This window comes from Canis aureus, chromosome 32 (genome assembly GCF_053574225.1).
Source record: "Canis aureus isolate CA01 chromosome 32, VMU_Caureus_v.1.0, whole genome shotgun sequence".
Lineage (NCBI taxonomy): Eukaryota > Metazoa > Chordata > Mammalia > Carnivora > Canidae > Canis > Canis aureus.
In genome coordinates, this window is record NC_135642.1 from 36,535,780 (window position 1) to 36,560,790 (window position 25,011).

Genomic DNA, 25,011 nt, shown 5'->3' on the forward strand with positions numbered 1-25,011 from the left:
CTCAACTTTAAGGGCTGGGACCATTCCCAGAAGATGTGTGCTGGTGACGAAGAAAGTGGACTCAAGGACTCAGCACTAAAAATATCACATAAAAATGTTTCCCTCATGCACTCACTGGAACAGGTAATTACTGTGGCAACAGTAAACTAATTTGAAGTGTTAGCTGTTAATTAAAACAATGGAGAGGTGTATAGTTGTCTTTTGGTGTAACCAGAGCCTCCATTCAAACTTCATTAATCACTTTATAGTTAATGTGTTGGGGAAGGTCAAGACAATTGAGATGCAGTATCTGTTGAAAGTAAACAAATTCCTTTTCTCTAGGTAGAATGCCATTTGCAAAGTTAAGAGACACATTCGACTCCTGCCTGGCCTTGCCTTTGTCATTCACTTCTCTTGGTGATTAAATGTTAAACTGGTACTGTCATTGCACTGTAAACCAAACCTCACGACATCTCTCTTGCTCGAAATCCAACCCAAACTTCCACGGATGAACTAACGTGTGTCATAATTAAATCATCAAGCCTCGCCCTTTTAATTCACTTGGAAATAGGAGACCTTTCTTTTGGAAAAGACATCAGCTTTCTTGACAAGCTTATTAAGTTGCCAAACTATCCAGTATGGTATACACATTAGATTATCTTCTAGTCATCTCCTTATCATTGCTGTTGGTCTCAAACGTCCAGGGATTGCTTGTTGTCCAAAGTAACACCATTGTTCTCTTTGCAAATTTTGAAGCCTTGTGTAAGCATTCAACTGTTTTATCTTCATATTTCAGTCCTTGGTTAGAAATTCTAATATACAGCATTTTTAAAGTTGAAATTGGAAGAACTATGGTAAGGGGGGAAATAATATGTCATTAAATCTTACATGTTACCTATATTTACATAGAATAAGGTTATTAACTTCCTTCAAATCACATTTCAAATTAGCTTAATCTAACAACTTCTCTGTCAAACAGTGAGAAAAATAGTGTTAGTCTTTATATACCAGTATATTATATGAGTTCAGATATATAATAAATTGAATCATTACCTTTAATGTAGTTTCACATTGTAAAAGTTTGATATTAACATACATAGTAAATTAAATGGTAATTTGTTCTAAAACCTGTATACTACAGGGGTTCCACTTATAAAATGTATACCACTTTATCTAAAACATAAAAAAATTTTTAAATAATTTGTTTTATAAGTGTAATTAATAGTATTTATATATACTTGAAGGTTGATATTTAGAGAAAGTCTTTAGACACCTTATAGATTAAAAAAAACTCTTCAGGGACTCCAGGGTGGCTCAGCAGTTGAGCGGCTGCCTTCGGCTCAGAGTGATCGCAGAGTTCCAGGATCGAGTCACACATCAGTTCCAGGATCGCTTCCTGCGAGGAGCCTGCTTCTCCCTCTGTCTATGTCTCTGGCTCTCTCTGTGTTTCTGATAGATAAATAAATAAATAAATAAATAAATAAATAAATAAATAAATAAATAAAATCTTTAAAAAAAAACTCTTCAGTAGGGTGAACAATTACCACTTAATTTTTATAATCTTGCTTTTCCTTAAATGTGATATAATTGAATTTCTTTACAATTGATTGTCAAAGGCTAAGTTTTACCTTCCATAGTTGGCTTGACCTTTGTCCACTCAAATAGGAAAAGCAGAACAAATTTCTTGTAACACTAATATATAGATATATACATACCTATATTCATATATACTTTTTTTCTAATCTTACCTGAATTTGTAACATTTTATATGTGAAAAGCTACAAATGCTTGCGTATTCTTAGTAACTAAGCCATTTCTATAAGTCAGTCACTTAAAAAACACTTGTGAGGGCAGCCCAGGTGGCTCAGCATTTTAGCGCCGCCTTCAGCCCAGGGCCTGGTCCTGGAGACCCAGGATGGAGTCCCACGTAGGGCTCCTTGCATGGGGCCGGCTTCTCCCTCTGCCTGTGTCTCTGCCTTTCTCTCTCTCTCTGTGTGTCTCTCATGAATAGATAAGTAAAATCTTTAAAAAAAACAACAAAACACTTGTCAGTGATTGCAAAAACTCTGTAAATTTACCAAAGAATCATTGAAATACATACTTAAAATGAGTGAATTTTACGTATATAATTGCACCTGGGGCAGCCCGGGTGGCTCAGCGGTTTAGCGCTGCCTTCAGCCTAGGGCCTGATCCTGGAGACCCAGGATCAAGTCACATGTTGGGCTTCCTTCATGGAGCCTGCTTCTCCCTCTGCCTGTGTCTCTGCCTCTCTGTGTGTGTGTCTCTCATGAATGAATACATTAAATCTTTAAAAAAAAAAAATTGTACCTAAAGAAAGTTGCTAAAAAATTTGTCAGAGCAACCATCCAGATACATTTTTTTTAAGATTTTATTTATTTATTCACGAGAGACACAGAGAGAGAGAGCAAGAGAGGCAGAGACACAGGCAGAAGAAGAAGCAGGCTCCATGCAGGGAGCCCAATGTGGGACTCGATCCCCGGTCTCCAGGATCATGCCCTGGGCCGAAGGCAGGTGCTAAACCCGCTGAACCACTCAGGGATCCCTCATTCACATATTTCTACCCATACAGCAAAAACTGATGTTTTCATTTTGATAATAGTAGAATATATATTGTTTTTATTTTAAGAAATGGCAGTTTTTACTACTAAATCATTGCCAAGTCATTATTGGGAGCCTGGTAAATATATCTTGCAATAACAGTGCTTGTTTATATTGTGTGGTTTGTTTAGACATTTTTATATCAGATTGTCCCTGGATAATGGTCAGAATGTACAGTCCTTTCAGAACATGTGTGCAAGGCCATATGTCTTTTAAACACGAAGGTCTTAATGAGAAGTAATGATATCTTATTTCTGCAAACCTACTCTGTTATTCTTTTTCATAAATGAATCCATTTCTATGCCTTGATTTAAACTGTAGTTATTTCACTCTATCTGATCATTTGAGCTTGCCTCTTTTCCAAAGCTTTTTTAAAATTGAGAGATGCCAGCTTTAGGAAAAGATGAACCACATACTTGAGCCTGATAAGTCTGTGATTTCTTATATGAATTTGTATCTTAAGCCATAGCTAATTCCTCATGTTTTGAGATTATTTTGATGAAACATAGGGATATAGTTTATCTGTTTCTATAATTGAAGTAAACAAAAGGAAAACCTCCTACTTCATATGACTCTACAATGCTTAGCAGAAGACTTACAGAAGACTGTGAAGGTCTGGAGGCAGAAGACCTGGGTTTGAGGTCTAGTTCTGCCACTTACTGACTTTGTACAATTGAGAAAACTGCTTAGCTTCTCTGTGCTTCAGAGCTCTCTGTCTATAAAAGGAGGATAATAATACCAGCATTACCTCAGGGGGTTATTTTAAGGTAATGTATAATGAATCACTGTCTAAACCATTAAGCTCAATAAAAATATAAGCTACTAATGTTATTAGTGTTCTTTTAAAGTATCACATATCCCATTACTGCAGATATGTTCAGATTCACATTTATGTCCTTAACCATTCTGTAGGTTGTTTAGTATCCCAAGTGATTTTGTTTTTTTTTTTTTTCTTCCCATAGAGCATATCATGTCCCGAGTGGGAAAATATTAGCTGTAAAGGTAAGTGCTGGATAAATTTTATGAAATTCATGATGCTCACTACTTTCTCTTCCCCTGTTAGCTTGAGTCACAGGTATCATGAAAGAGGAGATGAAATGGTTTAAGTTTTGGAGGGTAGGTGATGAAAGCTATGGTCCTATTGTGATATTCAGCTCCCTCCTCTCCCAGAGGGTACTTTCACCTACTCAAACACTGCTATTGAATTATATGTTCCTTTAGATATCATAACTCTTAGATTATTGCTGATGATATATTTAAAGACAGTCAACTTTAAGTTGTTCACTCCAAGAGAAGGGAGCATTCCTATAAATCATCTAAAAAGTAACTATTTGGCCTTGCAAGTGCATTATAATTTTTCATAATTTCATACACTTTGAATCATGTTTAACCTAGGCTACTATTAAAATTATTGTGCATGATTATTTAGTTGGGTATGGCAGGGTGCTAATAGCTGTTTATGGAAAGGATTAAAAGCAATTTTAAAGAAAGGACACATTTTTAAAAATATATTTTATTTATTTATTCATGAGAGAGGCAGAGACACAGGCAGAGAGAGAAGCAGGCTCCATGCAGGGAACCTGATGTGGAATTTGATCTTGGTACTCCAGGATCACGCCTTGAGCTGAAGGCAGACACTCAACTGCTGAGCCACTCAGGTGTTCCCAGAAAGGACACATTTTAGAAAGAACTGTTAAAGTTGAGATTTTTGAATAAATGAAAACAGGTGTTTGCAAATATATTTTCTACTAGACCTGACCATAAAACTGAGCTTCAGAGTGAGGACTATATTGCTGTCACTTTATATCCCTAGATTCTATAAAATTTATGAAACATACTAGATGCTTAAAGTAAGTTGAACGAATGACTTAAGAGTAGAGGTAAGATTGTTGTGTTTAAACTTCATCTGAGTTGAATGAATGAGTAATTTCAGAGTAGATATATTTAGGGGCGCCTTGGTGACTCAGTTGGTTAAGCACCTAACTCTTGGTTTTAGCTCAGGTTGCGATCTCAAAGTCTTGAGATCCAACCCCATGTCAGGCCCTGAGCTCTGCCCAGAGTCTGCTTGAGATTCTTTCTCCCTCTCCCCTTGCCCTTCCTACTCATGCTTTCTCTTTCTTTCTCTAAAATGAATTAATAAATCTTAAAAAAATAAAAATAAACCTCTTATTTAGCTCTGAGCTTCTTGGCAGCCAAGGCAAAAACCATGTAACTTATTTAATAGTCATACTCTGAGAGAAAGAAATGTGTCATTTCTTCAAAACAGGCAGGTTTTTAAATTTATTTATTTATTTAAAAATATTTAATTTATTTATTCATGAAAGACAGAGAGAGAGAGAGGCAGAGAGACACAGGCAGAGGAAGAAGCAGGCTCCATGCAGGGAGCCCGATATGGGACTTGATCCCGGGACTCTGGGATCACACCCTGAGCAGAAGGCAGACGCTTAACTGCTGAGCCACTCAGGTGTCCCAGGTTTTGTTTTTGTTTTGTTTTTTTAATTAAATCTGAGCAATGTGTTAGTTTCCATATATTTGGAGATTTTCCCAATCTTTCCATTATTGATTTCTAATTTTAAGTCTGTTGTGGGTAGAGAACATACTTTGTATAATTGGAATTATTTTAAATGTATTGAGATTTATTTTATGGCCCAGAACATGAATTACCTTGGTGTTTCCTATGTACAGGGAAAAAATGGATAGTCTGTTGTATAGGGTGTTGTATAAATGTCAGTTAGATCAAGTTGGCTGCCAGTATTCAAAATTTCTGTATAGTTACTGTTTTTAATCTGCTTATTCTGTCAACTATTGAAAGAAAGATGAGTGTTGAAATCTCCAGCAATAGTTGTGGATTTGTCTGTTTTTTTCCTTGCAATCCTATCATTTTTTTTTACATTATCTTTTTTGAAGATCTATTAGATGTATTTAGGATTGTTATGTCTTCTTGATGAATTGGCACCTTTATTGTTTCATTACAAAATGACCTTTCTTAAGCTATGATAATATTCCTTGCTCTGAAATCTACATTGTCTAATATTAAGATAAACAGGTAGTGTAGCTTATTTTGGCTAGTGTTAGCATGCGATAACCTGTTACTTTTAACCTGTTGTGTCTTTTTATTTGAGATAAATTTCTTGTAGCCTGCATATAATTGGGTCTTATACTTTAATCCATTATAATAATTTCTGCTTTTTAATTGGGGCATTTAGACCATTAACATTTCATGTGGTTATTACTGTGTTTGGATTCAGTTCTGTCATCTTGCTGTTTGTTTTCTATTCTATCTGTATGTCCTTTTTCTGGAGTGGTTGCTTTAGAGTTTATAGTATATATCTTTAATTTATCATAGTCTACCTTCAAGTAATATTATACCACTATCTATAATATAAGAACTTTGGGTTTTTTTTTTTAAGATTGATTTTATTTATTCATGAGAGACACAGAAAGAGAGGCAGAGACACAGGCAAAGGGAGAAGCAGGCTCCATGCAGTCCCGATATGGGACTCGATCCCAGGACTTTAGGATTGCACCCTGGGCGGAAGATAGGAAGATAGATAAACTGCTGAGCCACCCAGGGATCCCTAGTATGAGAACTTTGTAACTGGTATGATCCCTAGTATGTAACTTTGTAATCCCAAGTATACTTTCATTTCCCCCATCCTCAACTAGTTTGCTATTATACATTTTACTTTTTCATATGTTATAAACCCTAAAATACATTATTACTATTTTTTATTTAGATAGTTACTTGTCTTTTAAAGACATTTCAACAGTAAGAAAAGATTTATTTTATATTTAACTCCTGTTTTTACCAACTCCAGTGCTCTTTATTTAATTGTGTAGATTCAAACTTTATTCTTATATCACTTTTTTTTTGTCTAAAGGACTTTTCTTCTTTTACATTTCGTATAGTGCAAGAGTCTTCTGGTAATGAATTCTTTTAGCTTTTGCATATCTGAAAAATGTATATTTGACTTTCATTTTTGGAAGATGTTTTCACCAGATAGAGAATTCTACGTTGATTGCTCTTTTCTTTCAACATTTGAAAGATTTTGTTTCACAGTCTTCTGGTTTGCATTCTTTCCAATGAAAAGCTTACTGTCATTTTAAATCTTGATTCTTTTGTATGTTAGAACTGACTTCTTTTCTGGCTGCTTTTAGGATTTTTTTCTTTATCTCTCATCTTATGCAATTTGATGATAATGAGATTTTATGTAATTTTCTTCTTGATTCATATACTTAGGATTTGTTGAGCTTCTCAGCTCTGTGGATTTTTAGCTTTCATCAAATTTGGGGAAATATTAGCCATTATTCTTCCCCCATCAACTTTGGACCTTAAATTGCATATGTATTAGGCTACTTGAAGTCCCACAGCAGAATGATGCTCTCTTGTTTGCTTTAGTCTTTTTTTCTCTCTGATGTTTCATTTCTGTATAGTTTCTATTATCAGTTACTCAAGTTTTCATCTGCATTGTCTAATCTGCTATTAATCTTGTCCAGTATATTTTTCGTTTCAGACACTGTACTTTTTATCCCTAGAAGTTTATGTGGGTCTTTTTTACATCTTCAATGTCTTTACTTAACATACTTAATTTTCCTTCTATCTTCTTGAATATATGTAATGTAATTATGGAATATGTGAAATATAATTAACTGAATTAATGGTTTTGTCTATTCCATCATGTGTCATTTCGGGTCAGTTTTGACTGATTGCTTTTTCTCCTCATTTTGGGTTGTATTTTCTTATTTTTTTAAAAACATTTTATTTATTTTAGAGGGAAAGAGAGTGAGCAAGTGGGGGGAGGAGCAAAAGGAGAGAGAGAATGCTGAAGTAGACTCTCCACTGAGTATGGAGCCCAATGCAGGCCTCAATCCCAGGACCCTGAGGTTACAACCTGAATCAAAATCCAGTTGGCCACTTAACCTACTGAGCCACCCAAGTGCCCAATATTCTTATTTTGAAAAAATCTTGTCATTTTTGATTGGATGCTAGTCATGCATCATAGACATTACGTGTTTTTTTGCATTCCTATAAATATTCTTGAGCTTGTTCTGAGATGCTGTTTAGTGACTTTGAGACAGTTTGATCCTTTCAAGACTTGCTTTTAAGCTTTATTAGATGGGACCAGCCCAGTGGCTAGTCGCGAACTAATTTACTCCACTCAGTTAAGGCAACAATCTTCTGAGTATTTTACCAGCACCCTGACAGTTATGAGGTTTTCCACCCTGGCTGGTGGAAACACAAACTCTTTCTACCTAGTGTGAGTTCTGGAGATTGTTTCCTCCAGTTCTTTCTGGTGGTTCTTTCTCTGCCCTCAGTTTCCTGACATCCAGGTACTTATTGGTCATTAATCAACTGAAGACTCCAGGGGCCCCTTGGCAGATCCCTGGATCCTTCTCTCTTTGGTCTTCTGTCTGGGAACTCTAGCTGCCTTGGCTTCCTTAGACCCCTCCCATTCTGTCTCCTCAATGTAGGGAGATGGCTGAGCTTTGCCTAAATTTCTCTCCCTACACAGGGGCCTACATACTCTCTAGTCTGTAAGGCAGGCAGTCTTAGGGCTCTTCTTACTTTTTTTCTCTCTCTCAAGAATCATTGTCCTGTTTTAACTGTTGTCAATGTCTGGGAGCCTGTTAATTTTTCTGGGTTTGGTATTTTTTATTTTAGATCTCTTCCTTTCTTGTCATCGCTATAATCCAGATGTTGTTTTTTCTCTCATCAGACATTAAACATTTAAAGTGTTCTCTAAGAAATGGAAGCTACCATTTATCAATCATTTATACTGTGCTAATAAATGAGTGCTAATAAGTTCTAATAAGCAGACTATTACTCTTTCCTCATTTAATTATTAATTAATTAATAAATAGCTTGCTGAAGGTTCCACAACTAATAAGCAATAGAACTAAGACTTGAAGTCAGGCAAGTCTTGCCTCAAGTTCATGCTCTTAGCCTGTATACTTTATTGCTACTCATTGTCCTTAAATTTGGTTTCCTAAAGCATAGTTCTGGTCACATCTCTTCCCCTCCCAAAAGTCTTCAGAGGCTCCGTATTATTCCCAAATAAACTAAAAACTATATGGGATGAAACCCAAGATCTTGTACAGTATGTTATCAGCCTACTTTTTATAGCATTATCTTAATGTGTCTGAATGCTGTGCTTCTTTTAAGTTGAACTCCTCGCTTTATCTGAACCCAGGTACTTTCACACTTCAACACTTTGATTCACATATTTTTCTCTAATTAGAATGCCTTCACCCATGTCTCTACCTATCAAAATTCTTAACACCCTTCAAGGGTCAGCTCCAAAGCCTGCTCCTCTATTGAACTTACATAGATAAATCCTGTCACATATGGTCTATCTATCACTCACTCACTTTCTCCTTTGAACCTCTCTAGAATTCTCTGTATGTGTTTCTTACGGATGTTGTCACATACTGCCTTGTATTTTGCTATTAATATACTTCTGCATTTCTCCCCTTACATTGAAATCTCTTTGTAAATAGAGAACAGATCTTATTTATTTTCTTGTCTTACTCATTGAATCATCCAGAACCTTGCATTTGGGCCTAGACAAAGGACTGCATATAATAACTAGATGTTCAACACATAATTTGTTGAATGACTGAATAAATAAATTTGGTTCTTTCATTTGTTCTCTAGTTCATTCATTCATCTTTTGAAGCAGCATCTTGAAAGCAAGTTCAGCTCACATACAAAAGAAACCATAGTGTTTTTTGTATGGACCATTGCTCTCACCCAGAGTAGTTCTTATATATATATATATTATATATATATAAAAGGGTGAAATGAAAGGTTAAGAGTTAGAAGTGCATTTGATCTTTTCCTGACCCCCTCCTGACTTTTGTGTGACTTCAAGCATGTCACTTGAACCTCTCTGTGACCTCAGCTGTGAAACGGGGCTGCCTCATGTCATAGAGGGATTGTGAAGAGCAGCAAATCACAGTCCTTGTCTAAACAGAATCACCTGCAGGGCTCTGATGCCTGCATAGAATGATGAGGGAAATTTAATTTTCCAAGCCAAGTAGTCAGTTGGACCAACACTTTGAATGTCTATGGGAGCAATTAGATGAGAGTCCTTGAAAACCCATTACTTTTTTCTTCCTACCCAAAATATTTCTATTTTTGTTCTTCTAAATGTTCTTGCTTTTTTAGACTAACAAAAGATTATTATGGTATTTCCCCTTTCAGATTTCAAAGGCGGGAAAATATCACTTCAGATATTCTAAAAAGCAAGTTGAATTTTGGATAGAATAGAAAGACCTTGGATTTTTATTTTATACCACTGAATTTAGAAAATTTCTACCTTAAAAAGAACATTTTGGAAACTACTAACCAAAGATAACCATTTGATAATGACCGTAACTCATGAAATTTGTTTCTAACTTGCTTTTTTGGGACGTGGGGTTATTGTAGGTAAGCAAGATAGTTGCAAGCAAGTAGAGCAGAAAACAAATAAAAATAGCCATCTTTCAACCAGAACCTTTTTATGTCTTTAATGTATTCTATAAGATCTTTCAAAATACAGCTTAACAGCTTTCCTAATATTTTTTATTTTCTAACTGGGAAAAAGTCATGTAAGAAGAAATTTCTTAGCTTGTATATAGCATGTGCTGATTATCATTCTTTGACTGCTTTGGGTTTCTGCTGCTTTTAAACTAGCATTTAAATGGACCGTTTGATTAATCATTTGTATACTGACTGTAATCCTCCCAAATTTCCTTTCTGAGTTGTACATACTGTAAAAGACAATTATGTCGCCACAGATTAAATAAGCGAATTAAAACAGAATAGAGGCTTAATTTGACCTGTGATTTTGCTCTCTTTCCCTTTAGTGCAGCGTTTGCCACTCCAGCAAATAAATGAAGTCATCCATGACAGCTTGTGATGAATTGCCGTATTTATACTGTATATTTTAATAGCCTCACACTAATTTAAATTGAGCACAGAGTAAATTATAATTCAGTCACTTGACTGCTTATATTTAACTTGACAACTCATCCTTATTTGTCCTGGAGGTGTAGTGGAGAGCAGCAGAAATGCATCCAGGTATTTCAGTTTCTCATTTTAACCCTTTCTCTGTGAAACTCCTTCATGTGCAGATCCTCTCCGGTTTGAAAAATTGAGCTCTTCTGAAGGAGAAAATATCAAAATAATAATGAAGACTCAAGGAGTCCATACTTTCCTTGTACTTTAAAAAGAAAATTTGTGTTTGCCATGATTTTTTTCCATTGCTTTCAAATAAGGAATTAGACTTATTTTTAGCAGTTTAAAAGCTCACTGTCAGGAATGCCCAGGGGAAGGAGAATTAACCTTCTACCTAGAGTGCCAAGTCTCCCAGAAAATAGAAGAACATTTCAGTAGAGTTATTTTAAGGTGAATTTTACTTTCCCTCTTAAGTTCCAGAAATTACTTTATTCACTTTCGCACCATTATGGAATCTCCACTGTTCTGGACCATAACAAATACCAAGAATGATCCAGATCCATTAGAATTATTACTTGATATATTTTAGGTCAGTGTGGCACTTTTATTTATTTTGCTGTTTATGTCTTCAGTTTTAAATTCAATTGAAGAAATCAAACAATCCACCTCCTTCCTGTCTAGAAACAGCTTCTTATTTAGAGGATTATGGTTATAAGGAGTACTTTAATTAAATCCCACATCACTTAATGGGCGCTGCTGTAAGTAAGACCCTGTGCTGGGTACTGGGTGTAGGGGGAAGGGGACGAGAGAGGAAGATGCCCAAAGCTCAGTCTTTGCCCTCAGGGGCTTACAACCACTTTACTCTCTAGGCTTGTGGTGTTAGGAGATAGGCATGAATGCCAAGGCATAATGTAATAAGGAGAAATACCAAGGACCGGAGCTAGAGGTAAATTCTAATGGAGGGCTTGGGGCTGGCTTCATGGAGGTAGTGGTGGCATTCAAGCTGGGTCCAGAAGATAAAAAAGGTTTTATAATTAGTAACTGTGGGGTGGGTGGGGAGGAGTGGGGAAGCACACCTCAAGTGGAGGGAACGTCAAGAGCAAAGACTGAAAGTGGGGAAAGCACAGGATGTGTGTGTGGACCACCAGTACAAAAGCACCTAGTTTTTGCATTGGTGGTACAGTGGTGAGCATAGCTGCCTTTCAAATCACCTGGCTTCACGTGAGAATTGGGTTTGTGGTGGGGAGTAGTGGGAAAAGGAGATGGAATAACTAGATTGTGGAGGAATTCTCTCAATGTCGTGCTAGAATTTTAATGTTATGCTAGACCATGGGTACCTAATTAAGGTTCTTGATCAAGGGAATGATATGTTTACAGCCAGTAATTTGGGGTTAATTGCAAAGTGTTGGCTAATCATGTCGATCCTGTCATTTCTGGATTGGGGGCCTGAAGATACTGTATATCTTAGTAGTCATACAGAATACTGAATAAATGGCATTTTTGAAACCTTGGGTAAGTGGTTCTCAACCTTACTTTCCGTTCAAAATCAGGTGGATAGTTTTTTAAGAATAATAAAATGTGATGTGATCCCAACCAAAGATTGATTCCATTCTTCTGGGGTAAGACCAGTGCACCAGGATTTGTTTAAAGTACCTTCATGTATTGGTATAAATACTTTTATATAAAAGTAATTATAATATGAGGCCAGGTTTGAGGATCACTGCTTTAAGGTAATAATAAGTTCATTTCTTTTAGTTTTTTGGAGTGAGAGTCCCTGTATGTCCCCTTGACATAGTGGTGTGAATTGTTTCGATATTTTGTGGCCTGGAATTGAAACACACTAGATGAATTCATTTTGTCACTAAGTTTTATACAGGAACAAAAATGTAAGTGATTATTGTTGGCAAACAACTATTGATCAGGAGAAATGTTTAAATGTTTCTTGGCAGTTTTGTATTACACTTACAATCTGGTTTAGTGAGAGCTTTTATAAATAACCCTAAAGCAAAAACTCTTGATAGAAACTGGCCGTGCCTTTTTCCCCCCTCACTTCTCCCTCCCTCAAATGAATGTCAGTACTATAAAATGTGTGTTTTAGAATTATCCTCTTCTTTTCTTACTCTATCAGCAGTTTGCAATTCATAATTTATGGTAATTTTCCAGTATGAGTATATATATTCTCCAGTTGTAATACAAAATGTGGTTCAGTGTTGGATAGTGTATAACTGCACTATTGTATCCATGAATGTTAAATTTTTATCTAGAAATGTCTAGAGTCAGAAACTCTGCCACAAATCTTAAAAATTACCTTTTACCTATTTTATTCTCAACACTGTCTTTTTTAAGTAAAAACAATTTCCCTTGAATTGGCTTCACTGAACTGTTCAGTAAAATTTGAACAATTGATGGTCTCCTTTCTTAAGAAACAAGTGTTTGAAATAGATTAGAATTTATTCTAAGTTTGTAAATTATTTTACATTTCCATGTTATGAGTCTTTCTCAGTGGTTGGTACTTTAAGGAAAACCATAAACCACTGGGACATTCTAAGAGGCGTCCTGGGAGTCAGGGAGGGACCCTGACATTGCCAGACTGTGTGGCTTCTCAGTACCTTGGTTTCTTCCTTTAAACAAGAAAATTAGGCGGGATGAGCACTGGGTGTTATGCTAAATGTTGGCAAACTGAACTCCAATAAAAAAAATTCTTAAAAATAATAAAACAAGAAAATTAGATGAAATAATTTCTGTGGTTCCTTCAAGCTCCAGCATTTTATTATAGTATTAGCAAAGAAACATGATTTTGAATAATATAAATAGATACTGTATTTTTTAAAACTCCATTAACTAAAAAGCCCAACTTAAATATCATTTTTACTCATCATCCTCTCTGCTTATCACCTAGTATTTGAACAAGACAATTTTTCTTTTAATGGTTTCAGGGTCATTCCTTTCTCCGTTTTCTGGAAATAACCAATGTGGCCAAAATAGGGTATATAAATTAAGGGTGTTATAACTTAACTGACTTTTAAAGCCATTAATACTGACCTTTGAGACCTGGCTTTTTCCTTGGTCCCATCAATCACTTCTCTACCACCTCCCCCAATACAAAGGGTTAGGCAGATGTGGGTACAGTTTTATTCCTGGGGGTTATAGTAGTGGAGAGGAGCAAGGGGCAATGAATAGAGGAAACATCATATTTTTTCCTTTTTAAATTTCATGGTGAGTATAGTTATATTTAATTTAAAGGAGAATATATATGTGAATGTTGATTCCTTTCTGTATTTAGGTCATACTACTAGATATTACACTGGAACTTCAGAAGCAAATTATGTCTGAATTGGAAATTCTTTATAAGGTAATTTTTTCTTGGTCTTTTTTTTTTTCCCCATAAAGCATCTTATGGTATTGGCTGGCAGTTTTTTTTGTTTTTTTTTAACTATTTTTGTCTTATTTTTGTTACAGTGTGATTCATCATATATCATAGGGTTTTATGGTGCATTTTTCGTAGAAAACAGGATTTCAATATGTACAGAATTCATGGATGGTGAGTTTTCCCTATTATAATACTTTTAAAATGATTTGGGAGGTAGAGTGCTTTAAAACCTGATCCTGATATAAATGTCATGTAGAATTAAAAATAATTAAAATATACCAATAATGACCTCCTTTATACTCTAAAACATCTCAGTGTTAGAGGTTCCTGGTGTTAAATATTTAGAGCTGAGCTATAATTTCAAGAATGTAATTTCATTTACTTTTATTGAAAATTTAAATAGAACAGATTAAATGCTGGTCTAATCGGTGGTTTGATATTTGATTCTTCCATACAATCTGTCTTTACTTGCAAAACAGATGTTCTGTTCTTTTAATGTTTCAATAGCCAAAACAGATTTTCTTTTAAAGAAATCTATTAACCCAATGTCCTGTGTCTTTTAGAAAGAAATCAGTTCTTAATTGCAAGATAAGAAATTGTTTTTCAACACAGCTGTTTAGCCAAGATGTGTTTAGTTTTCTTTGGACTCCAGCCGTTTCCTTTCATATGTATTTTTCATTCAATTCTATGTTGGTAACTCTTTCTTGATCTGAAGATTTTGGCAAAATGCAGATTTCCTGGTACCCTATTCCTGAAATGATATCACCATTGTTATTTACCCATTTTAAATCAAAGCCATCTTTAGATTTTACATATTCGGTTTTTCAATGTCTAGCCCTTTAAAACTCAACATTTTTTAAATATATGTAGTTCATTTGGGGGATTCTCAGTATATTACTGAATCACCTAGTTCATGCATTGCAAGACTTTTTAACAAGCCAGTGTTGATACCTTGATAGTATAATAAGGTATATCATGTGTTCTAAATTTAGCTTCATTAAAATATGTATTTATTGAGATGGCGTATTTAATCACCATAAAATTCACCATTTTAATATACAATTCAGTGGTTTTGAGTATATGCACAAGGTTGTGCAACCTCATCATCACTAATTCCAAAATATTTTCATCATCCCAGAAACCAACTCCTTAGCCACTATTCTCTCTTTCCCCTAGTCTGTGGCAACAACTAAACTATTTTCTCTCTCTAGATTTCCTTATCTTGGACTTTTTATGTAAATGGAATCATGTGTGGCCTTTGTGTCTAGCTTCTTATACTTAACATAATGTTCTTTTTTTTTAAAGATTTTATTTATTTATTCATTCATTCATTCATTCATTCATTCATGAGAGACACAGAAAGAGAGACAGGCAGAGACACAGGCAGAGGGAGAAGCAGGCTCCATGCTTGGAGCCCGATGTGGGACTTAATCCTGGGTCTCTAGGATCACATCACGTGCTGGGCTGAAGTCAGTGTTAAACCCCTGAGCCACTCAGGCTGCCCCTTAACATAACATTCTTAAGATTTATCCACGTTGTAGCATGTATCAGTCCTTCATTCCTTTCTATGGCCAAATGATAATCCATTGTGTGGATGTACCACATTTCCTTCATTCATTCATCAGTTGATGGGCATTTAGGTGTTTCCACTTTTGGGCTGTTGTGAATAATGCTGCTCTGTGTGTTTGTGTACGAGTTTTTGTGTGGACATATGTTTTAAGTTCTCTTGAGTGTATATATCTAGGAGTTAAATTACTGGGTTATATGGTAACTCTATTTTTTTTGAGGAACTGCCAAACTGTTACATTCTATTTCACACCAGGTTGCCTTCAAGGCTGCAGTAACAGAGGGTTCCAATTCCTCCACATCTTTGCCAACACTTGTTATTGTGTGTCTTTTTATTATAACCTGGTGAAAAATGGTATCTCTTTAGTTTTGATTTAGATTTTCTAATGACTAATGACATGGACAATATTTCCATGTGCTTATTGGCCATGTGTATCTCTTCCTTGGAGAAATGTGTATTCAAATCCTTTGTCTTTACATGGATTACTTGTGTTTTTATTGTTGAGTTGAAAGAATTCTTTTAATATTCTGGATACTACACTCTTATCAAATGTATGATTTGCAAATATTTTCTTCCATTCTGTGAGTTGTCTTTTCATTTTCTTGATAGTGCCCTTTGAAGCACAAAAGTTGTAAAATTTGGTGAAGTTCAGTTCATCTGTCTTTTCTTTGGTTATTTATGTTTTAGATACTATATATAAGAAATTATAATCCAAAGTCATGAAAATGTACACCTGTTTTCTTCTAAGAGTTTTATAATTTTCACTGTTACACTTAAGTTTCTGATCCATTTTGAGTTAATTTTTGTATATGATACAGAATCCACATCCATTCTTTTACATGTGAATATCCAGTTGTCCTAGCACCACTTGTTAAAAAGATTATTCTTTCCCATTGAATTTTCTTGGCCCTCTTGTCACAAATTTATTGACCATGAAATGCATTTCTGGGCTCTTGATTCTATTCCATTGATCTATTTGCCCATCCTTGTGGCAGTACCAGACTGTACTTGCTTGCTTTTACCTTATTATTCTAGATTATTTTAGCTTTGTAATAAGATTTTTAATTAAGCGTGAGTAAAAAAAAAAAAAAAAAAAATTAAGCGTGAGTACTCCAACTTTATTCTTTCTCAAGATTATTTTGGCCATTCTGGGTTCCTTGCATTTTCATATGAATTTTATAATCAGCTTGCCAAAAATTTACACACCAAAAAAATCAAGCTAGGATTTTGGTACAGATTCCAGTGAATTTATTCATCAAACTGGGGAGTATTGCCAACCTAACAATATTAAGTCTTCCACTCCATGAAGACACAGTATCTTTCTATTTATTTATATCCTCTTTAATTTTTTTCAGTGATGTTATATAGGTCTCAGTGTTCAAGTTCTACATTTCTTTTGTTAAATTTATTCCTAAATATTTTTTTATTCTATTGTAAATTGAACTTTTAATTTCATTTTTTAATTGTTCATTGCTAGTGTGTAGATATATCAATGATTTTTGTATATTGATCTTGTATCCTGCTACCTTTCTAAACTTGTTTCTTAATCCTAATAGGTTTTTTAAAATTCCTTAGGGTTTTCTATATAGATCATGCCATCTGCAAATAGATCTAGTTTTACTTCTTTCTTTCCAGTCTGGATGCTTTTTCTCTTCCTTGCTTGATTATCCTGGCTACGATGTCAAATACAAGTGGTAAAAGCAGACATCTTTCTTTTGCTCCTGATCCTAGAAGGAAAGCTTTTAGTCTTTCACCATTAAGTGTGGTTTTAGCTGTGAGTTTTTAGTAGATGGCCTTTATCAGGTTGTGAAAGTCTCCTCTTCCAAGCTTATTGAATATTTTTATATTGAAAAGACATTAGATTTTATCAGTTGGTTTTTCTGTATTTATTGAAATGATCATGTAGGGCACCTGGGTGGGCTAGTTGGTTAAGCATCCAATTCTTGATATCAGCTAAGGTCATGATCTCAGGGTTGTGAGATTAAACCCCACATCAGGCTCCATTCTCAGTGCTGAGTCTGCTTAAGATTCTCTCCCTCTGGGCAGCCTATGTGGCTCAGTGGTTTAGCGCCACCTTCATTCCAGGGCCTGATCCTGGAGACCCAGGATCAAGTCCCATGTCTTGCTCCCTGCATGGGCCTGCTTCTCCCTCCGCCTGTGTCTCTGCCTTTCTCTCTCTCTCTCTCTCTCTTTTTCTCTCATGAATAAATAAAAATCTTAAAAAGATTCTTTCCTTCTTCCTTTGCCCCCCCATGTGTATGTGTGTGCACACTCTCCCTCTCTCCTCTCAAATAAATAAATCTTTTTTAAAAAAGAAATGATCATGCTTTTTAAATCCACTATCCTATAATTATGGTGTATTGCATTAATTGATTTTTGCATGGTGAACCCATCTTGTATTGCTGAGATAATTCCACTTGGACATAACGTATAATCCTTTTTATATGTTGCTGGGTTCAATTTGCTGTATATTTTTTAATTTTTATATTTATATCCTTTTTAAAAATATATTTATTTATTCGACAGAGAGAGAGAGAGAGTGCACAAGAAGGGGGAGTGGTAGGCAGAAGGAGAGGGAGGAGCAGGCTCCCTGCCTAGGAGAGAGCCCAATATGGGGCTGGATCCCAGGACCCCAGGGATCATGACCTGAGCCGAAGGCAGACACTTAACTGACTGAGCCACCCAGGCAACCCTACCTTTATATACTTAAGGAATATTGATCTACAGTATTCTTTTCTTATAATGTCATTGTCTGATTTTGGTGTCATGATAATTCTGTCCTCAAAGAGGGAGTTGGAAAGTGTTTTATCCTCTTCTAGTTTTTGAAAGAATTTGTGAAGGATTTTTGTTAATTCTTCTTTAAACATTTGTTAGAATTCACCAGTGAAGCCATTTGGTTCTGGGTTTTGTTTGTGAGTAGTTTTTATGGTCAAGTGTCCTCTGTTGCTGATTATCAGAAGTCCAAGCACTTCTGCCCACTGCATCTTAGTATGGAGTTGCCTAGGAAAACATAGTACTATGAAGCACTGATTTACCAGTGCTTTACTCACATAAAAAAAAAAAAGAGACATAGAAAGATTAATTTTGGTAGTGAGTGTCATTTCCTTGTGGCCAACAGCAGGTCCTTCCTGACAGTGTATGCGGGGCCTTTGACCTACACACACTCCTTGTGCTGCACCAAAAGGATCCTCCACCCAACCCCCACTCCTGTGGTGTCAGAAATGCTTATGCAGGACAAAGGAGTACACATGGAGCCTGAAACAGGGAAAGATATCCCAAAACAGGGAGGTAAACCCAGCCCAGCATATGCTATATGGGCTCTTTATCTGTTGGTAAGCAGGTGTTTTAGGCTCAAGGCCCATTCTTATGCAGCCAAGTAGGATTCGAAGAATACTGAACATTAGACTGTTTTTCTTAATAGTGTTTTTTTTTAATTGCAGTATAACACATATAACATTTATCACATTAACCATTCTTTAAGTGTGTAGTTCATCAGCATTAACTACCATCATCTATCTCTAGAACTCTTTGCATCTTGCAAAACTAAGACTCTCTATCCATTAAACCAGTAACTCCTCACTGCTTCCAACCCCCAGCCCCTCGCAACCAACATTTGCTTTTTGTTTGCGTGAATTGGATGATTCTGGGTACTTCATTAAAGTGGAATCATACAGTATTTGTCTCTTGGGGACTGGCATGTTTCACTTTGTATAATGTCCTCAAGTTCATTCCATGCTGTTGGATGTGTCAGATTTTTTTTTTCCTTTTTAAGACTGAATAATATTTCTAAGTAGTTTTTTGATTACCAATCAATTTCTTTACTAATTATAGGTATTCAGAATGTCTATTTCTTCTTGAGTCAGTTTTGATAGTTTGTGGCTTTCTAAAATTTGTCTGTTGCATCTAAATTTTCTAATTTGCTAATATACAGTTGTTCCTAGTATTCTTTTGTAATCATTTTTATTTCTGTAAAGTTGGTATTTTCTCTCTTTCATTCCAGATTTTAGTAATTTGAATCTTTTCTCTTTTTTTCTTGGTCAGTGTAGCTAAAAGTTGGTCAGTTTGTCTTTTTCAAAGAACCAACTTTGGTTTCTTTGATTTTTCTCTATTTTTCTATTATGTCATTTATCTCTTCTCTAATACTCATTTATTTCTTCTACTACCTTCTTGCTCTTCTTTTTCTAGTTTTTTTAAGGTGGAAAGTCATGATACTGATATGAGATCTTATTTAATGAAGGCATTTGTAGCTTATACATTTCCCTTTAAGCACTGCTTTAACTACATCCTAGAAGTTCTGATACGTTGTGTTTTCATTTTCATTTATTTTAAAGTATTTTCTAATTCCCCATAAATGAAATCCCTTGCAATTTCTTTTTTGACCGATTTTCAGTTAGGAATATGTAATTTTCCACATTGAATGTCCTTCTGTTGTTGATTTCTAATACTCTTTTGAGGTCAGAGAACATACTTTATATGATTTCAATCCTTTTAAATTTATTGAGACTTGTTTTATGCCCTAACACTGTCTATTCTGGAGAATGTTTCGTTTGAAATAAGTCAATTGGAGAAGGACAAACATTATATGGTCTCATTCATTTGGAGAATACAAATAATAGTGAAAGGGAATAAAGGGGAAAGGAGGAAAAATAAGTGGGAAATATCAGAAAGGGAGACAGAACATGGAAGACCCCTAACTCTGGGAAACGAACTAGGGGTGGTGGGTGGGGAGGTGGGTGGGGGGTGGGAGTGACTGGATGGGGGGAACTGAGGTGGGCACCTGACAGGATGAGCACTGGGTGTTATTCTGTATGTTGGCAAATTGAACACCAATAAAAAAAATAAATTTATTATTAAAAAAAAAAAGAATGTTTCGTTTGCACCTGAGAAGACTGTTCTGCCCTTGTGGTGAGATGTTTTTTAGATGACTGTTAGGTCTAGTTGATTTACAGTGTTAAGTATTTTACTGCCTTATTGATTTTCAGTGTTCTTCTATTCATTACTGAAAGTGGGATGTTGAAGTCTTCAAGTAATATTTTTTGATTGTCTATTTCTCCCTTCACTTCAATTTATGCTTCACATATTTTGGCATTCTGTTGTTAGGTGCATAGGTGTTTTTAATTGTTATATCTTCACAATGGATTGACTCTTTTATCCTTATAAAATGCATTTATTGGGATGCCTGGGTGGCTCAGTCAGTTTAAGCATCTGCCTTTGGCTCGAGTGATGATCCCAGGGTCCTGAGGTCAAACCCCATATCGGGCTCTCTGCTCAGCAGAGAACCTACTTCTCCCTCTCCCTCTGTTCCTCCCCTGTTTACACTCTCTCTGTCAAAATAAAGAAATAAAATCTTTTAAAATGAAAAATAAATAGGGACGCCTGGTGGCTCAGTGGTTGAGCATCTGCTTTTGACTTGGGGTGTGATCCCAGGGTCCGAGATTGAGTCCCACCTCAGGCTCCTGCAGAGAGCCTGCTTCTCCCTCTGCCTATGTCTCTGCCTCTCTCTCTCTCTCTCTCTCTCTCTCTGTGTGTGTGTGTCTCTCTCTCTTTCTGTCTCTCATGAATAAATACTTTTTAAAAACAATAAAATAAAAAATAAATAGGATAAAAAGTGTTAATCTCTAGTCACTATATTTATCTAAAAGTCTATTTTGTCTGATATTCATATAGTCATCCCAGCTCCCTGTTGATTCTTATTTGCTTGTTGTATCTTTTACTATTGTTTTGCCTTCAAACTATTTGAGTCTTTGTTTTTTTTTTTAATTTTTAATTTAATTTAATTTTATTTATGATAGGCACACAGTGAGAGAGAGAGAGAGAGGCAGAGACACAGGCAGAGAGGGAGAAGCAAGCTCCATGCACCGGGAGCCTGACGTGGGATTCGATCCCTGGTCTCCAGGATCACGCCCTGGGCCAAAGGCAGGCACTAAACTGCTGCGCCACCCCGGGATCCCCCTATTTGAGTCTTTGAATCTAAAGTGCATCTCTTGTAGACATCATAGAGCTGGGTCATTTTTTTAATCTATTCTGCCAATCTGTCAGTGTTTAATTCATTTACATTTAATATAATTACCAGGAGTGCCTGGGTGGTGCAGTCAGTTAAGTGTTTGACTCTTGCTTTCAGCTCAGGTTGTGATCTTGGGGTCATGAGATGGAGCCCCACATCAAGCTCTGCACTCAGTATGGAATCTGCTTGAGATTCTCTCTACTTCTCCCTCTACCCCTGCTTCTCTAAAATAATAAGTAAATCTTTAATATAATTTCTAGCAAGGTAGGATTCATATCTGTCATTTTACTACTTGTTTCAAGTCTTATATCTTTTCTCTGTTTTCTCTGTTTCTCCATTATTGCTTTATTTTATGTTAAATAGATATTTTTTAATGTATTGCTTATATTCTCATGTGGTTTCTTTTACTATATTTTTGAGTTATATTTTTGAATTTCCTAGAGATTATAGTTAACATTTTAACTTGTAACAATTTAGTTCAGATTGATACCAACTTTTTTTCAAGTATATAAAAACGTTGCTCCTTTATAGCTACATTCTTTCCCTCTCCTTTGTGCTGTTGTCATATGTTACATCTTTATAAGTTGTGTACTTCTTAACACAGATTTATACCTATTGCTTTATGCAGTTCTGTTTTAAATCAAATAGAAAAAGACTTATAAACAGGAAATACATTTATCCTGTCTTTTATATTTACCTATATAGTAACCTTTATCAGTGTACTTTATTTCTTCATCTAGATTTGAGTTACTACCTAGTAACTTTCCTCTGAAATTTGAAGGGTTCCCTTTTATTTCTTAAAAGATTTTATTTATTTATTAGAGAGAGAGAGCAGGAGGAAGAACAGAGGAAACAAGGGGGGAGAGAGAATGAGAGAGAGAGAATCTCTAGCAGACACTGCACTGAGCGCAGAGCCCTATGTGGGATTCGATCTCACAACCCTGAGATCATAACCTGAGCCAAAACCAAGAGTCAGACACTTAACCAACTGAGCCACTCAGGTGCCCCAAAGATTACACATTTTTAATACTTTAAGTCCTTACCTTAAAACATTCACTTTACAGCCCAAATATAACTGTCTTTTTTGAGACAACTCCTTTCTAGGCTGAGCTGCCTAAAGCCTGTCTCTTTAACTACTGCTTGGCAACTTCCCTTTACTCCATGTAATGAGTCCCTGAACAATAAAATTTCCTGCTTTTCGTATTTTGTTCTCCAGTTCTCATCTCTGTGCTATTTACCACATCAACTGTCCTAAAATTTTATTAACTTTTCCAGATCTGACCTCCTCCTTTCACCTCCAGAGATAATACAGACTTTCAGGTATGAGCTCTCACAGTTCCTTGTGCATCCACCTGTAGCTTAGCCACACGTGCCCCTTCCTGATTGTCCTTGTACGTGAAGTGCTTCATAAGGTCAGTCCCTCCACATGTACGTCCACTTGGTAGAGTTCTCTCCATCAATCTCCCTCTCTCTTTTGGTTCTTCATTTTCTCTGGTACAGCAAAATGTACCCCAAAAATATATAGACCAAAAACTATGTACCACTGTCTATCATTTCTTCTTTTCCCTTCCCATTGCAGTTAAACTTCTTGACAACTTTCTCCCAACCCTGAGATTGTTCCTTTAGTGTAAATTCTCACTATTTTAATCTCATATTAGTCCTTTATTTCCAAATACTTACTGAGCATTTTCCTATAGACACTGTTCTAAACCTGGGACTTAATTCCTGTCATTATAGCACTTAAATTTTAAAAGGGGAGGCTCAGAAGAAACACACAGTACACTCTCCGAGAGGGATATCTTGTTAGAACATAAAGCATGGCAGGGATGCTATGGGATGACTATGGGAGAGAAGGAGCTACAGAGGATGGTCAGGGATAGCTTTGTCATGGGATTGACATTTTAGCAGAGACTTTAATGTCAATGAGCCACTCAGCAAAGGTCATGGGGAAATGCACCAAGGTGGGAGCAGGCTTGGTATACTCAAGGCCCTACCAGAGTGACTAGCAAGTGATGAGAGGCCCTAGGGCCAAGCAGGGGGCCAGAGAAGTAAGTGGAAACGAGATCGTATAGGCTATGTAAGGAAGTTGTGTTTCCATCTGAATTGGGATGTCAACGGAAATTCAAGGAAGGGAGTGATGTGATATGCCGTCTCATTGAGTAAAACACAAATTCGTTGAATAAGACACAAACTCCTCAGACATGCTCAAATATAGCATCTCAGAATATATGCCCATGTTTTGAAATTTCCATCTTGGGAATAAATTTTTTTCCCCAAAACCCACATTGTAGAGAAAGAAAGGGAGAATCAAGTATTCCCTTGAGTACTTGAAAGAAAAGGCTCTTTGTTCTTTCAACTAACAGAGGCTAAAAGAGCTTCTTCTGAAATTTTTGCTTATGGTTCAGATTTTAATTTTATTGGTATTGATAATACTATTAATAATACTAATTTAAGGATAATTTTGAGATGAATATGACAGTATTGTTGCTTCTCATTCATTTATATATATTTGTGTGTATCCTACCTGCAAGACACTACCTTATATATTTTTTTTTTTTTTTTAATTTATGATAGTCACACAGAGAGAGAGAGAGGCAGAGACACAGGCAGAGGGAGAAGCAGGCTCCATGCACCGGAAGCCTGACGTGGGATTCGATCCCGAGTCTCCAGGATCGCGCCCTGGGCCAAAGGCAGGCGCCAAACCGCTGCGCCACCCAGGGATCCCCACTACCTTATATTTTAGCCTTGTATTAGATTAAGTGCAGACCTTATGCCATGAATCCTTTTAGCTTAGTTACAGGAGAATGATAGCTCTAATTCATCAAGAGAAGTGTAGAGTTTGGCAGTTGAGATTTTTTTTTTTTTTTGCTAATCTATTAGCACTCTTCTTCCTGGTTCCAATGTTGGATGGTGGCATGCAATGAAATGACTGGTTAGGGGTGATCTGAGGCTAGGGAAGAGAGAAGTGACAGGCCACAGAGAGGAAACCAGTGACGTCCCCTTACAACCATGAATAAAAGGTTCAAATCAACGTGCAACATAGAAATTAGTTTCTAAATGCCTTGAATACCATTTCTCAGCTAAGATTAACTATCTGAGTGTGTAAGGGTAATATCACATTACATTAAACTGTAAAAAAGTTCACATGTGATTCTCAAGCTCTATGATGTTACAGGGAAACCTTTTAAATGTTTGGGTTCAAAGACTGAGACCTTTCCTGAGCTCTACCATCAACTGACTCATGGCTGTGACTAGAAAACTTATCTTTCTGGGACTGAGTTTCCTCCGTAGCATTAATGTTGGATGATTTGATGAGTCTAAGAATTATCTTTTTGGGCTAGGCCTGTAGGGTAGAAATGATAGTAAAACTCAGTGATAATTCAACTGAAAACTCTCATTTTTAGCCTAAGAATAATTTAATCACACAAAGAGAACTTATTAAACTAAATAGAAACTCTTGATTCTGAGTGGATCTGACGGTGATCTCTAATGACTATGTCAAGGACAGGATGAATGTGATGACACAAAGCCAG

The 25,011-nt window shown here is 36.0% G+C and overlaps 1 protein-coding gene across 8 annotated transcripts in view; it reads left to right on the forward strand.

Moving 5' to 3' along the window:
* Positions 1–25,011, forward strand: part of MAP2K5 (mitogen-activated protein kinase kinase 5) — a 257,977-nt gene that overhangs the window by 82,685 nt on the left and 150,281 nt on the right. For all 8 annotated transcript variants that reach the window (XM_077881620.1, XM_077881621.1, XM_077881619.1 and 5 more), the window contains 3 exons: positions 3,561–3,600; positions 13,821–13,889; positions 13,997–14,078. In XM_077881620.1, coding sequence (XP_077737746.1) covers positions 3,561–3,600; positions 13,821–13,889; positions 13,997–14,078 — 191 coding nt within the window. The remainder of the gene's footprint in view (positions 1–3,560; positions 3,601–13,820; positions 13,890–13,996; positions 14,079–25,011) is intronic.